Source organism: Taeniopygia guttata, chromosome 3, assembly GCF_048771995.1.
Source record: "Taeniopygia guttata chromosome 3, bTaeGut7.mat, whole genome shotgun sequence".
In the NCBI taxonomy this organism is placed as follows: Eukaryota; Metazoa; Chordata; class Aves; order Passeriformes; family Estrildidae; genus Taeniopygia; species Taeniopygia guttata.
The window spans coordinates 47,000,533-47,016,330 of NC_133027.1; the positions used below are offsets into that span (position 1 = coordinate 47,000,533).

General features: G+C 37.2%; 1 protein-coding gene across 6 annotated transcripts in view; it reads right to left on the minus strand.

Annotated features, from left to right (window-relative positions):
- Positions 1–3,025: 3,025 nt before the first annotated feature.
- Positions 3,026–15,798, minus strand: part of SLC22A16 (solute carrier family 22 member 16) — a 31,688-nt gene continuing 18,915 nt past the window's right edge. For 5 of the 6 annotated variants that reach the window (XM_030267740.4, XM_072926780.1, XM_072926781.1 and 2 more), the window contains 5 exons: positions 14,058–14,607; positions 12,044–12,171; positions 11,542–11,651; positions 10,944–11,043; positions 3,026–6,038 (listed from right to left, as the gene is read on the minus strand). In XM_030267740.4, coding sequence (XP_030123600.4) covers positions 5,826–6,038; positions 10,944–11,043; positions 11,542–11,651; positions 12,044–12,171; positions 14,058–14,607 — 1,101 coding nt within the window. In that variant the 3' untranslated portion in view covers positions 3,026–5,825. The remainder of the gene's footprint in view (positions 6,039–10,943; positions 11,044–11,541; positions 11,652–12,043; positions 12,172–14,057; positions 14,608–15,798) is intronic. The other variant, XM_072926782.1, reaches the window with a different exon arrangement.

Sequence of the window (15,798 nt, forward strand, 5' to 3'; positions counted from 1 at the left end):
GCGCAACTCATGATTTGTGCATTTGGGAAGAGAATGCCAGCCTTCTGGCACAGAACAAACACAGCCCTGATTGTACTTGGAGCTCTTCCTGAACCATGACAGGCAGTGGCATCCCAGAACACCACCAACTCAGCTGAAGCAGTCCTGAAGAAATGTTACCTTTTACCTTAGTATTTGTTTGCTATCCTAAACAGAGCCATAACAACGGGCAGAAATGACCCCTCTGAACACAGCAGTGCTGACCTATTTCAGACCTTGTAAATGATATGCATAATTTATCTGCCACTTCTTTAACCAGTTGAAGTCAAGCATCAGTGCCCATAGCAAGTTACTATCTCAACAAAGAGTTTCAGCTGTGCCTCATTTTGCTGTTTTCCCATGTTATTTACTTACTTCTGGGGGGAATTATCTCTCCACGTGGAAGAAACCAGCAGTGATGGCATTCCTATTTAAAAGCTTTGTGAAAATATCTACTGAGAGATAGCCCATTTATCCCTGGTTGTTTTGCCATGTTCCTGATTACCTCAGTCAAAACCACTTTTTAATTTCATCACTGGCGGTGAGACTGTGGAGACAATCTTTACAATAATCACTCCTTAATGCTGTTTTGTTCTTATTCCCATGCAAGTCTGTTCATCTCCATGTGGAAGATTATGAGGCAAGGTTAATAACTAAATGTCTATGAGCATTCCATAGCTGGAGCCTACTTACCTGCAACAAATACCCAAGCAAATACCCATAGCTTGTATGTTAGCCAGGAATGCAGAGACAGAACAGTGGGTTTGTCACTAAATGAGACATTCCCCATTACTTCTGATTATTCATAAATCTAGGTTAGTAATTTTTTTGGAAAGTGGTGTTTTGTCCAGAAACTGGAATCTGTAATCACTGTTTATATACCAGTCATACTAAAAAGGATATTTTGCCATATGAAGTATATACTTCTTAGGCTTGATTGAATTCAGCTTGATTGAACTCAGTGCTCTCGAAATCAGTCTGTCAGGCTTGATTCAAATTTCTCAGCTTTAGCAGCAACTATTTGGACCATTCACTCCAGTTACTTTCAGAGAGGAACATAAATCACCTGGTAAGGATACATTAAGCCTTCAAAATGTAAATGATGAAGCAAAGCAATGGGTGTAACTTAATCAGAAAATACAATTTTAATAAAATATGCATGGAAAATTGGGTCATATGCCTTAATTAGAGATTTAAGGGAACTGAAGAATAAATAGGTTCCTGAGATGCTCTAAGGGGACAAATAACAATAGAGCTATGAATTGCTGCAATTCTTATTTTCCTTGTGCTGTCAGCCCACTCCAGTTCCCGCATGAGGAAGCTATAGTTAGTCTTCACATACACTGAACACCATGTGCTTACAAGTACATTGTTCTGTCATTCCTGTGGTCACCTACTCTCTCTTCTGGTACCACATACCCATTCCTCAATATCTGCAGCTATTTTTGTCACTACTGAATGTGTCTGAGGGACTACTGCTCCAGTCAGCTTATACAAACAAAGGCAAGAAAAAAATAATGTTTTTCCTGCAACTGAAATGCAAAACATGCCACATTTTTAATGCACCTTTTGTCATAGTCACCACTTAATACATTATCCAATCTTGGCTTATACCTCCAAAGACAAAGAGGGAAAAGACATACACATGATATTTGCCATCCTAAACTGTAGGGATCTCCATGGAATGCCAAAACACCAGCCACACACTTAAACGGAGTGTGAATAAAATTAAGGCTGTCAGAACATAGATGTGTTTTAGTCTTTCTTCCTGTGAGAGGTAACTAATTGTCAGCATTGACTAGAATTTTCCCTGATAGAATAAACTCAGTTTTTGTCAACACTCTATTTTCTTCTTAGTTCTTGTGTCTAATTTCTCCCCTAGGAATTTGTTCTAGGATTCAGACAAACATTTTTCAGATGTTTGTAAAGGGCACAGGATGAAGTCAGAGCCTCCTTTTTGTAGTCACAATGCCCTTCTGGACCAAGAGTCCATGGCACAAGTGAGCTCACCTTTTCCTAAGCCTTTCCAAAAGGCACTCACATGCACACTGCTGAGCCTGATGCCACAGAGGCTTCTTAAGTGACTGCACCTAAGGGGTTGGTAAAATAAACCACTGGAAGACACAGGAGAATGCCTTCACTCCATCCCAGAGCTGGAATGTCAGGCCATTTTGTCTTTCCACAGAGCCACTACACAAAAGCCCTCAGCCTTCAAGGAGGCTTCACCCCTTGTTCAGACATTCAGGGTACCACCCAAAGCATATAATAACTGAACATGATTTGCATAGCATTTTTTTTATATTTAGTTGGTTAAATTACAGGATTTTGCACAATTGAAGTTGTTAAAGTAGAAAATACATCTTTTAGTATAGCTTAAAAATACAATTTTGAAATACCAAACACATGTACTTGTTATTTTTCCTTAGTTATCATTAAACTAACAATAGTTGCTCTTATTCTTATATTTAACCCAGAAAGGTATGGCCTTAACAAATTGCAAGACTGTCTACTGGATATCAAATTCTGGACAAAAACATTTGCCATCAGGCAATAGTGCCCAGCAATTAAGACAGATAAGGATTCTAATTCATTATCTCACAGAACTATTGTGTAACTCCAGAGACGTTGATGAGCACAAAAAATTCGCACTAAGGATGGCAAATACAAACATAAAAGGACTTGTGAACCAAAGTGAGAAATTATGAAAATTAATTCTTTTTATGAACATTGAAATGAAAATATACCCCATAGGAAGAGAAGTATTTGTTCTCAAACTCAGTGCTCTCTTGCAAGAGGATTTTAAAAAAATCTATGAATATTTAAGAGAAAGGAATCAACTCACCCTGATTTTCCTACATTTATAATGCATGACTAGTATTAACACATTTTTGCCCATATGGAAAAAACAAACAAATAGAAATGCTAGAGACATAGAGATACATGCTGTTTTCTTTTTTCTTTTTTTTTTAATCATATTTGCTATTGATGCATAAAATCACAAAAGATGTACCTGTAAATCAACAAATATTTTATTTCCAAGGAAAAACAGTAACATCATTAGTTCAGGGAAATTCAGGGGTCATTTGAATCATAGACCAAATACCAACTGACTTCAGCGACAGGAGGAAATGGCTTTTGGGGTTAATCCATCAAGCTACATTGTGGTCTAGAATAATAATTAAATTTTAGTTGTAAGCAGTATCAGTATCATTGTGTATTCAATTTTCTGCTTGTTCTTTTCTTCACCTTATGTGTACTGATTACACATGACCAGGTCATGAATCCCTCAAGCCAAAGGAACACAGAATCTGCATTGGCTGATTTCAGTTCTAAGACCGAAATCAGTTACTCAGCAGGTAAGGAAACAACAGAAAAATTAATTGTAAATATTCTTTAGTACCTTGTTAGAAATAGACTGTACTATTCCTAAAAGTTGTGAGTAGTGAGTTTTGAGATAGATGGAGTTAGAGAGAGTTTTAAGATATTAAAAGAGGGAGTATCAGTGTGAAAGAACCCCAAAACTTGGAATTTGGAGCTGTGTGTGTGGGGAGGGTGGTTGAAAGGCAAGACAGTACCAGTTTAATTCCTTGTTAGGTGTATTGTATGATGGTGGGTTTTTAGCATGATTAAACCCTTATTTAAGGCAGGGCAGGCAGAGTTTGGCAGGAGATCTTGGAGATAAAGAGAGCTGTTCTGCTCTGGGAAGTGGAGGGGAACCTGAAAGCAGTGGAAGAATACTGGATTTGCTCTTCAGAAAAATAAAAAACCACAGCATGTGAGTAATCTGATCTTCAGTCATCAAAGCAGGTATTCAAGTCATTCTCAGAATAATGATGGGATTACTCACAGGGGGAAGGTTAAGTGTTTTTGCTGAACTCATATATCTGGACAGAAGCCACAGTATTCGATGCAGGTCTTTCTGGAGGTTTTCCCTGCAAACACTGGAACACCCATAGAATTAAGTAAGAAGCATGAAGACACCTTTCTGCTTTCTATGTAATTATCTCAGAGGAACTACCTAAACTTAAATTTACTGATTTTTGCTTGCTTCAAAGCATGTTAATCCTCATATAGGGTATTATTTTCTTCTAACAGCAGGACCAAATTCTAGGAGAATGCAGTGAAGAATAAAATCTTTTGTAAGGGGATATAAACAATAATATATATATATATATATATATATATAGGTTTCAGAAGTCATTGAAACTAATAAAACTGAGCAGATATAATTGAAAAATGTGGCCAGTAATTTCTACAGTATATAGAATATCTACAGTAATATAGATATCTTTTGGGGTGGGTACATGGCAAAGGTCAAGGAAGATTTGTTTTAATGAGACTATGCCATGAGAATAGGGGCCTGAGAGGGGAAAACACTGATTTCAAACCAGGAAGGACTGAAATCACACAACCCAGGCAAGAGAGGGCTGTCTGAACCTCAACACGCAGATGTGCCTGTACTGCTCCCTTCAAACCAAGGGTGGTCAAGCAAAAGAGATGCAGATCCTCAGACAAAGAAGAAATCCCCAGGCCAAGAGATAGACTGAAAAAGGGGAGGTGGGAGAAAGTCATAAAAGAAGCAACCAGAATGATGCATTCTTTTCTATCAGTTTTCTATGGTCCAGAGTCATAAGGCAGAACCACTGCACCAACAAGTGTTGATGCACACGAGGTGTAGCAGCAGTGGGATGTTCTGACACTTCGACTAAAACTAGACAATCTTCTAGTGATCAGTGTTCTCCAGCTACCACCTTTTAAATTCTATTTGTCTAACTGGTTTTGTGTGATATAATAAGGAAAAATGAGTTACAGACAGCTGATCTATGAGGAAAATGGTGAGTGGAAACCGTTTCTACCAAAAATTAATAAGTAAATTCACTTCTGTGCAGAGAGCCTGAACAAAAGCCATATGCCATTTATTCCTTTTCACTGAGGACTATGAAGACCTCTCTGGAGGCATTTGGCAAAGTTGCTGGTCTACTCTTAGAAGTTATGAAAAATCTGATGCTAGATCTAAGCTGAAATAAGTGAGAAAGGGTGCACTGAAATAATGGTCTGGAATGAATATGACTTTAAATGGGATCAGACAGTTTAGTTTTACCTAAACTAAAACAGCAGTAGATCCAGGGAACTTTTATTTTTCCTAAACCCCTAATAAAAATATATTTGCCATTCAACAGAATGAATATACAAACTATTTGCACGTTTTGCAAACTTAGTATTTTTTTTTTTCAGTCAGAAGCTGTGCCATAGTATATTTTCCTTTGTTAGCAATGGCACCATTTCTAGTAGAAAACTTGAAAGAAAAATAAAAATAATAAATTAGTTTCAATTTCTTGATATGACCTGATGCAATGTTAAGGCTTCTCTCTTGAATTGTAACTGTGTTCTGAAGTCTCAAGCCTGTAACTGGCAGCTGCAACAGGATGAGATCAGGCAGGGCACTTTGCTGTAGGCTGACAAACCTAACTGCAGAAAATGTGAAGCAAAGAATTGGCATATTTTTTTTTACATACATGTAATCAGATAGGTTCCATCATTTAGACTAATCATTCCAACTGGTCACACCAAGTCAGACGAGTGTTTTAAAGTCTGGATAATTTTGACAAGGGATCTAGAAATCCTATCAAATTTTCTGCAGTAACTCAGTCACTTTGAAAAGGTTTCATACAATTGCTCTACTGAAAAGGGAAGATAGAATACAAAGTACAAGGCACAGATGTTATATAACAGTCCAATTTCTTGAATACAAAGATCTTATAAATTAGATAGTGATTAAAATTGGGAACAGACATTTTGCTGCTGCTTTATTTGTCAGTGCTGACTTTTTCTTGACCAAACAGCTCTATCTTTTCTAATTCTGCACCATTATGTGCTGGAGGAGTCTTTTCTGAAGAGCTTTTCTTGTTTCTTCCAATTTCTGTAGCTTCCACCAAAGTATTAGTTAGTGGTTTTCCCAGTGTTTCTGGAAGCATTATGGTTAATATTCCACTCAGAAGAGCCATGATTCCAACAAGCAACTGGAAGAAATAAACAGCAGCTGTAAAGGTAGATAAGTCTTTCAAGCTAACCATAGTTTTGATCTTGCTTGAGAGTAAATCTAAAATAAAGCACAAGCAACTGTAAAGCAAAGATCGTAAGTCTTAAATGTTGCCTGTATAAAAGATCTACCTTTTTTGTTGCATAAATGAAAAGATTATGCAGAATTAATGAATGAGCAAGTGAAGTGTTTTGTTCACAAGGGATCAATACAGTGCAAGCAAGAATAATTCTGTTTAACAACACGTATTACCTTCACTCGGTATTTCAGTATCAGGCGCGTATTTAAGAACCGATTCTAGGATTGCATACATTTATTTTTACAGGCATCTTCACAGAGTTACAATTTCCCTACCACCTGTAATCTCAATTCACACTCCAGCTCCTGTGTACCCGTACCTGTGTGCTTGTTCCTGCTCTACACAACCAGATTGGAATTTCTCAATATGGCTCATTGGCCCAGAGCCACAAAAGTGCACATCTGTGCTCAGGAGAGCTCTTCAGTAGATGATGAGCTAGCTCTCAACAGGAATACTTTGCTAAACTCAGTTTCAAAGAGCTGCTAGGAGTGCAGTCATCTACTGACATAGCACTGGGATCCCATTTTGGATATGCCCATCCATGGTGTACACAATTCCAAAGCAACAGCATAAGTGGTGCAAGGATCAGGATAATGTGGGGTCAGTAGAGAAACACTCAGTTGTTCTAGGAATATCTATGCTTTCTTTTCACATTCCCTCACACAGACATTTCTATGCCTTGTTCAATGACACCAATTCCCACTTTGGTTCTCTGAGTACAGAACAGCATTAAACCCCTAACAGTCCTCCAACACCAGGTTATAAATGACCTAATTCTCTCCTCATAGAAAAGCTTTCACACAGAACATCATGCCTGGTCTCAGTGTTTTTCCATTCTGTGGCTGTGAACTTTGATGCTGTATTATCCTTATCTCGCCCTGTGCTGATTCTGAAGTCTGTCCTTTGTTTAATGCATTCTTTCCAAGGGTGAAAGAGAACATTTGGAATCACTGTGCCTACATCTCTCACACAGAGCTTGAGACAAGAACATCCCAGCTACTATCTTTAGCTAAGCCAGACTCTAAGTCAGAAAGGTGCTTTAAAATCAGAATTCCCTACTGTAACCTTGAACAGTGCTATTTGCCTGCATATGCACCATGCTGGTTTTGCTTCTCTTCCCTTGCAAAAAAAAGAGGACAGTTTGTTTAATGTATTCTTTTGAGAAGCAAAATGCACTGTTGCATACCCTCCTTTTCGCATTTGCAATAAATATAGAGGCAGACAAAAAAAAATCAAAATACTGTTAAATACTACAAATTACAGTGAAAATATAAGCCACAGTCTTACCATGAAAGTTAAAAAAGAATCCTAGCAGTAATAGGACTAGAGGAAATGGCACAAACTGAGTGAGATTCTTTTAGACATCTATGTGGCAGGATGATATTTAAAAATATATTCCAAAATACTAAAATCTCATCTCTGAGTGTCAAATGTTTTCCCCTCTATTCAGACATGATTTTCTGCCATGGAAAGACAGGATGAATTGACACATGGCAGCTATTCCACAGTATCCTCTTTTATGTACACCGTTTAGTCTGTCAGAAGTTGATAACTGAGGATATTGGGGCCTGTAAAGGATATTGGATCTTATACACACCCATAAATTTGGAATGTATGAGAACTGGGTCACTAGTGATACTCAAAAGAACAAGCTTAAAGTAACACTGTGTGCTTTGAATATGTGTCTTTTCTCTTTTCATTATTCTTTTTAGACACTTGGCATTCTTCTCATGTTTTCCCTCCTCATGAACCTACCTCTCACTCCCCTGAGAATTCTCACTATTCTGTAAGTGTATACACCACCACCTTTCCTGCCTTTTCATCTCAGCTCTCATAACTCTATTTCATGCCATGTTAGTTTCCCTTTTTTTTCTCTATGTGAAAGCTGCTGCATGCTGAGTAATTCAGTACATTTCCCTTCTCCCTGACCCTCAAACCTTTTTCCAGCATTTCCTACAACAGACAGAGTATGCAACAATTAAGTCACAGTGTATTAATTCAAGGACTTCTCAAATGTAATCTACCTTTTCAGGGGCAGTAGCCACAGTTATCAATGAAGGGACTCACATTTCGTAAAAGCAACTGTTTTGCAGTCTTGGCACACTTCTTCATAAGGCATCTGACATAATTTAACCCTTTTCTTGCACGCTACAAATGTGTGCATTTTGTATGTATGTATTTGCTGTTTTAAATATATAATTCAGTATCAGAAAATGTTCTCCTGATGTGGTCAAATGCTTATGTCTGCAAATAAAGTGTATTTGAGTTATTGTACAAGGTATTAAGTATGTTGAAGTTAATTTGACAGTCATATATGCTTAAATGCATTGTGTTTTCAGGGTGTTAATTTGAAATCTGACTTTTTGCTTAGACAAACTCTTAGAGTGTTCCCAACACTTCAGTACAACCAACACCTTCTAACAGATACCATAGAAACCTTCAGAAAATATTTACCATAATTTTTCTTATGTCCTCTTCCCTTTCTGGAGCAACATTTATAATTCTGCAGTGGTCTAAGACTAGGACTTGATATATATACTCCAGAGCAAAAGATTATTTGAATTAAATACCCCTGAAAAAGTCCTACTTCAACAAAAAAGGTTATATTTCTACATGAAAAACTGATAGTATTTGATAGAGAGTTTGTATTAATTTATAAACATCAGTGTGGGCTTTTTAATTTTCTAATTTATCTTTTTTCTGATTGAAAAATCAAGCCTGTTAAAGGGCTATTGTTACATAATTCTTAACAGCTGAGAAACAGAAATAGGATATATAAGGAGCAGTTGTTTTACTGCACATTTTCTATAAAGTTGTCGCATGAAAAACATACTTGTCAAGTTATTCCATTTATAGACTTATTGAAGATTTATAGCCACTCAAGATGCTTACAGTACTCACAGGTGGCATAACTGTGCACGAGGCAGAGTGCCAAACAAATAGCAGTAGTAACTGTTCAACAGTGTGTGGTGTTTGCAATAGATCAGGGTGATGTGTATCAGTTTACTTACAAATGTAATACATTTGATTTCACTTCCATTCCAAAACACTTACTTGACCTGAGACTTGGCACGCTAAGCTCCAACTCAAGACCATCCTATTTAATAAATTGATAAATGCTCTTTAACAGGAGCTAATAATGGAAACATGTTCACTGTGAACTACTACTCAACTCTACAAAAAATCTGTATAGCTTTTTTACCCTGAGAGTTGTTCATAGCTGAAATAATTCCTGTACTTATAATGACATTTGCACTGCTCTCCAAAATGTTTGAGCACTCCTCTATCTGTGGTCTAACTGCAGCACTTCTGCACAGCTAAATCTTATTTCAGACAGTAAAGGCAAAATGCTGACAAGAGGAAAAAAGAAATGTTCTCCCATGACCACTCTGCTGTGCAAATGTTTCTTTGTCTTTTCTGGGATCATATCTTGTTTTATGTGGAGACATTGTTAAGAAATAAAACATTTTTAGGAACTTGAAGAAATAAATTCATTTGTAGTCTCTTTCATCCTCTTAGTTTTCATTGAAAACAACCAAAACTTATTAATTTAAATCATAAAATGAGCTCAGAAGAATTCTATGAAACAATCTAAACTAAAGATTTTTTAGTTACCAAATCAAAGTGACACAATGCCCTTGGTTAGGAAATTCCAATATTGTGGATACAATTTGACAAAGAATCCAGGTTAAAGACACATCCCATTACACTTTCACTTTCTGACATGTATAAACTACATATAACAGCAGTGCCCTAGTCACAGTGAATTCTAAGGGGTTTTTGAAAGAATTTAAACTGTTTAAAATCATTAAGAAACATTTCTTTACTTAAAGCTTTAATGCAAATTTTATAATTCCATCTAGTTTTACATATATAAGCTTTATTTATCCTTCAGGAGAAAAATGGATTGAATTGCTGCAGGATTTCTAAGCAGCAAAAGCTTCGTAACAGAAATGCAATGAAGGAATGTGTAAGCAGGGAAAATATAAATATTTTGTAGTAGTGGATCTACTACATAATGCCCAAAGTACACAAAGGAATGGTCCCACTTCTCTTTTCTGGGTCAACTGGTGATAAAAGACAAGACCTAATGGTAATCTGACCTGGTTCTGTTGCTTGTCAAAGTCACCATGAAGCTGATCAATATACCATTTCCTTATCTTTTTCTATCTCATAAACTGTTTTGTTCAGTTCTGGTGAAAAACACAGAACAGGAGCTTTGGGACAGGTATGGAGACCAAATATAGTAAACACAAAACATTATTGATCTTTTGGGAGGCTATTCCAAAGATGCAACGTCCCAAAGAAGCCATGGAAAATGTTAAGGCATAATTGTCAGAAAATCCAGCCACCTGTGGTGACTTCAGGAATGGAAGAACTATGCCTTTTTAAAAAAGTGAAACTAAATCAGGAGCATGGTCAAAAATTGCTAGGCCTGCAAAAAAGTCTGGACTACAACACTTCCTAAATGTTACATGGTAAATACAGAATATTTTTATCAATTTTATGCTAGGATTCAGAGCATAAATATTTTTTTCTGTCTTCTGTCATAAAAACTTTCCTGAATATTTCAGTGATTCAGTCTCCCTTTTGCTTTAGCATCATATTTTTAACAATATGAGGCTACTAGAATTTGGGACTTGAACATATCCAACTAGAATGGTTTACTCAATTTTCTTTTTGAAATAAATATTCAGCTTTTGGTTCCTTTGTCACATGAAAAACATACTTAGTAAATTACTAAAGAGAAAAAAAGCAACACATACACCTTTCCAAAAAACATTCACCAGAGAAATAAATACCTACAAGTGGCATGAAAATCCAGACACTTCTCAGATATACACAGAAAGGAGCAACCACACTTCCTACACGGCACATCATGCTTCCACTTCCAACAGCAAGTGATCTACACAGAAAAGAATTTGAGTAAGAATTGTGGCAGTTAAAGGAAACAATTAGAAACACAGAGACACTTAAAACATCAGTAAGATTTGTGTCTTTAAGCAATTATACTAAGAAGCTGTTGCTATGCCAATGTAAATTTATATTGTAGTGAAATTCAGCTACTTCTGTAATTAAGATTAAAAATATAATTATCATGCAGCACAGATCACAGGATGAATAACCAGGACTTATAAGAAAGGCATAAAGATGTTAAAGAAAATATTGAGTATTCTTCTAGCTCCCCAATGGAACCTATCAATGCACATGGAATGCAAAATAAATAAAAAACTATGGTACAGCCAAACTCCAGACAGCTCTGAGGCAGATGAGGAACTCGTCCCATCCCAAGTCTCTCAGATCACCACCACTGATGCCAAGAGCTGCTGGATCTTGTGTAGAATAACAAATTAATTAATGAAAATTAATTAATGAAAAATATATAACTGGTAAAAGTTCTTACCTTACTATTGTTGGGTAAAGTTCTGCTGTGTAGAGATATATAAGGCCAAATGCCACACCTATGGAAAATTTTCCAGCCATGTTTGCCAAGATAATTAATATATTGAAATCCTATTGAAAGAGAGCATAAATAAATATATCACCAGCAAATTACACCCTTCCAAACATAATTTACATTCTTCAAAAGTTGTGACTCTTCTTTAAACAATAAGGAATACTCATTGCTTGCTTTTTAAAAATTGCTCAGTAAGTTACTAGTTTCCATATCAATTTTACCAGTCCTGGTTCACTGAAGCCCTGGGAGCATTTTAGGTGTGACTCCAGCAATGAGATTGAAACTTGTACTGAAAATACAGAAATCTATCTTAGACTGGCAGCTGCAACTTAAAACCAGCCTTTATGTAACTATTCTATGATTTAGAAAGAGCACCTGTATCTACCGACTTAAGATCCTTTAAAATCAATTTCTGCTATAGGAACACTTCCAACCATACGTGACTAACCTGAGGTATGAACATAATTAAAACACAGATCAGTGCACTTAAAATAAGGAACGGAATGAGTGTGTTTCTCCTTCCCAGTTTGTCCATCGCAACGCAAGCAATGATATAGCAAGGCAACTCCACAGCACCTGTCAGTATGAAATTATCTCAGTTTAAGCCATGATTACACATATTCATCTCATAACTGTAACTTCCTCTTTATGAGGAATTTATCTGATCTAGGGGGTAGGAAACAAGTAAAATCTAAAGATAATCAGTGTGTTGGGCTTGTTCATTTGGTTACAGAAAGTCTGACAGAAGACAGAGAACAGCCTAAAATACGGAAGTGGGAGTGGAGAAGGACAAGGGAAAGAGGTTTCACAGCACAGAGCAGCTCCAGTTCTCTTTGGGGTGGAAAATTACAGAAAAGAGCAAGGCCACAGTTCTGCTTCTATGACAATGATGCTGCTGTCTGAAAGCTCTACATTTGCTGCTTTTCTCCTTCAGATATTTTCACATTAACAGCTCAAGTGTGCCCAGAGGGAATACTGCTGGTGTCACACCGACACACCTTTCAGGATTTGCCAGTTTCCACCTGGACAGGGATGGTAGCCATAGGTGCCTCTCCCAGAATCAGCTCAAAATCATCTTAAAGTAAAAGGCAAGAAAGGTCTGTCCACATCCAGTTTTCTGAGTAAGCCCCACTAATACAGAGCACAGTTCCAGCTTTGTCCCTTCTCCATAAAAAAAGAGGGTTTACAATATCCCACTCATAATACAGATTATCCTGTCCTAATATTTCTTTCCAGAGAAAAACTTCTGCTGCTCTAAGGACCTGGCATTTGGCTAGACCTGTTTGCACTATGTAAGCATGATTTGCCCCTAGACAAACAATACTGAGCCAAAGCCAGTTTGGACATGTTTTAAGCCAATTTGCTTAGGAAGAATGCTACTATGTCCAATGTAAAATCAAGGAAGAACATAAGATACAGCCCTGAACAACCTGGATTCCTTTATTAGGTACATACAGTATGTCAATACACCTGTAATATCCGGAAACAATCTTTTGGGGTTATGTTGGAAAAAGTAGGTTGTAATTATTCGGTGTCTGTGCTAAAACATTTTTAGAAGAGGTGGGTACAGTGTACTCCACAATAGCAGTTTAGTTATCTGGGCAACACCAGCACCCACTCTTCAACACATCAGTCTAACAATATACTGTAATACATGACAAAACAAACTGGAATAATAAGAACCCCAGTCCTTCTGTGAGCCTGTATACATGATCAGTCACATTTACTTCACTGAGAGTACTCAGCTGCACAAAGCAAAGCACATGATTTAATTCTTCACTGGCTCAGAGCTGCAAGTCTGATCTAGAGTCTTCTGAAGTCAGTGGAATATTTCCACTGATGTTAACAAACTTTGGATCAGGCCCTGAATGCATTGAACTGCCTTTATAAACAACTTACATGCCAAAGAAAGATTACAGCCAGGATGATAAAATTAAAGGAGTATTACAACTTAATTAAAATTACACTTCTGAGAAAACTAAAATGACTCTTCCTTCTGACAATTATGACTATATTTTCCACACAGACAAACTCCATATATCACGACTGTAAGTGATAAAAGGAATATTTTTTTCCTCCCATTTTCCTAGTTTGTGCCTTTAACAGAACGGAGTGAATTTTGTGTTGCTTGTCTGCCTGCTTCCCCTGGTGTTTGTGTGGATCTATTATAAGCTTCCAAGGCAAAAAGAAGACAAGCCAGAATATGGTTTTACAATCAGAAAAACAAAGAGAGAAGAATTCTGTGCACCAACAAATTCTATTTTGTTTTTTTCTCAGATACAGTGAAATTTGGAGTGAATGATACTGTGTTAGTCAACTTTATGAAGAGTTAGCATGAAACTTTTCAAACACGGTTCACAATTGAATGAACAAAGTAAAAAATTGGCTGTCAAATCTATAGACATTTTTCAATGCTATCTTCCAGTTCTGTCATTAACAGAATAAGGTACAAGAATATTTACCTATGAGAAAGAGGTTTAAATATTCATTGCCTCCTAGACTGACAGAACTGAGGGAGAAGACGTAGTACCCCAAGCTCCCAGTGAACCAGATCAGCCAGACTGTGATGGTCCTTCTTGCAATTTGCCAGTTACAAAACAGGTCTAAGATGTTGTGCTTCTTTGCTGAGGATGTATCATCATCACCCATTCTGCCGCTGGCTGGATCATCTCGTTGGACTGAGCACAGTTCAGAAACTTTGCAGGGAGTGCTGACTTTATTCCATCTTGCCATTGTATCAATCACTTTTTGTGCATCTTCATATCTTTCCTCTGACAGCAGCCAAAAAGGTGTTTCTGGGAGCATCCAGCAGCACAAGACAAAGGGAACAGTTGCTATGGAGAGAAATATCTGATAGACCCACCAGGTCCGAACCAAAAATCCCACGAGTGCCACAATCATAATTCCCATAGCAAAAAAAGCATGGACATGCATAGAAGCCCAGGTTCGTGCTTTAATGCCAACAAATTCAGTCACATAAACAAAAGCCACAACCAGATAGCCACTTGAAACCTGTGAGGGTGGGAGAGAGAAAAGAAAAAAAAAAAAAACAGAGTGAGGTTTGTTTCTACTCTCTCTGTGCACCAGCAGTGAAAACAAACAGCTAACAATGTTATACATCTGTGTATGCTAAACTGTCACTGCACTGGCCTGTCTCACACTGACAGAAAAACAGGTCACCATGAAAGCGAATCAGCTGGAGAATAAATTCACTCAAACCTTCACTATCTAAAAATGTAAAGTGAATTAGGATGCTTCTCTGTAGTGGGGGACAGCCAGCAAGAGACACCTGTGAAGAAACTTAATTTGCTGATGTCATTAAGCCCTTCTCCTCCAAAAATCAGATCCCTTAATGACATCACAAACTGGATGCTTGGGAAAGAGAGGTCCCCTGAAGTAGTTGTCACTTCTGAAAATCTTGATGTCAACTTTTAAGCAGACAGTTAATAACCTGCATGTCAGAAAACTGCACATTTACGAACAATTACCTTCCACACACTTGTAAAAGATCTCATTAAATCAAAGTTTTTACAATATTGGAAGAGAATCTCATATATACACAATTACAGGTTCTCATGTGGTATCAAGTGAATGCAATTACTGGCATGTTCTGCATAATAGTATTTCTTCACTTAATACATATATATATTATTGAATATATATATATTTCTCAAATATCTCAACATCAAATTCCTGTTGTCTTAAAACATTGCAAAAAAAACTAGAGAATATAGACTAGAAAATATTTCAGTATATTGCTTTGATTAATCAAATTTCCTGTTAAAAATATTCCAGCTAATAGTCTCCGATTCTGAGCCCACTGGTAGGAAAGCTGCACTGACCGCAGGGTCATGGGGCTGGAGTTTAGGACTGCACTTTGCAAATCAGTCCCAGTGGCCAGAAAAAAACCTACAGCATCGGTCTGGTCAGAGCTTTTTGCTTATCTGAACTACCACAGGACCTGGCATCAACAGCCAAGGGAGTCAGCAGAGGGACTCCTGTAGATCTCACTGTCCCAGACTGACCTGATGCAGGTTTTCCTGCTAGGAAATTCAGGCAAAGGGAGCTCCAGATGCAAGGTCCTGTCTTGACTAATGCACTGTCACAGCAGGAACAAAATAAATTATGGGAATAATTTCAAATATATAACCCATGTTCAATAGGCTAGATTTTTTTTTTTTTTGTGATGGCATTCTAATTTCT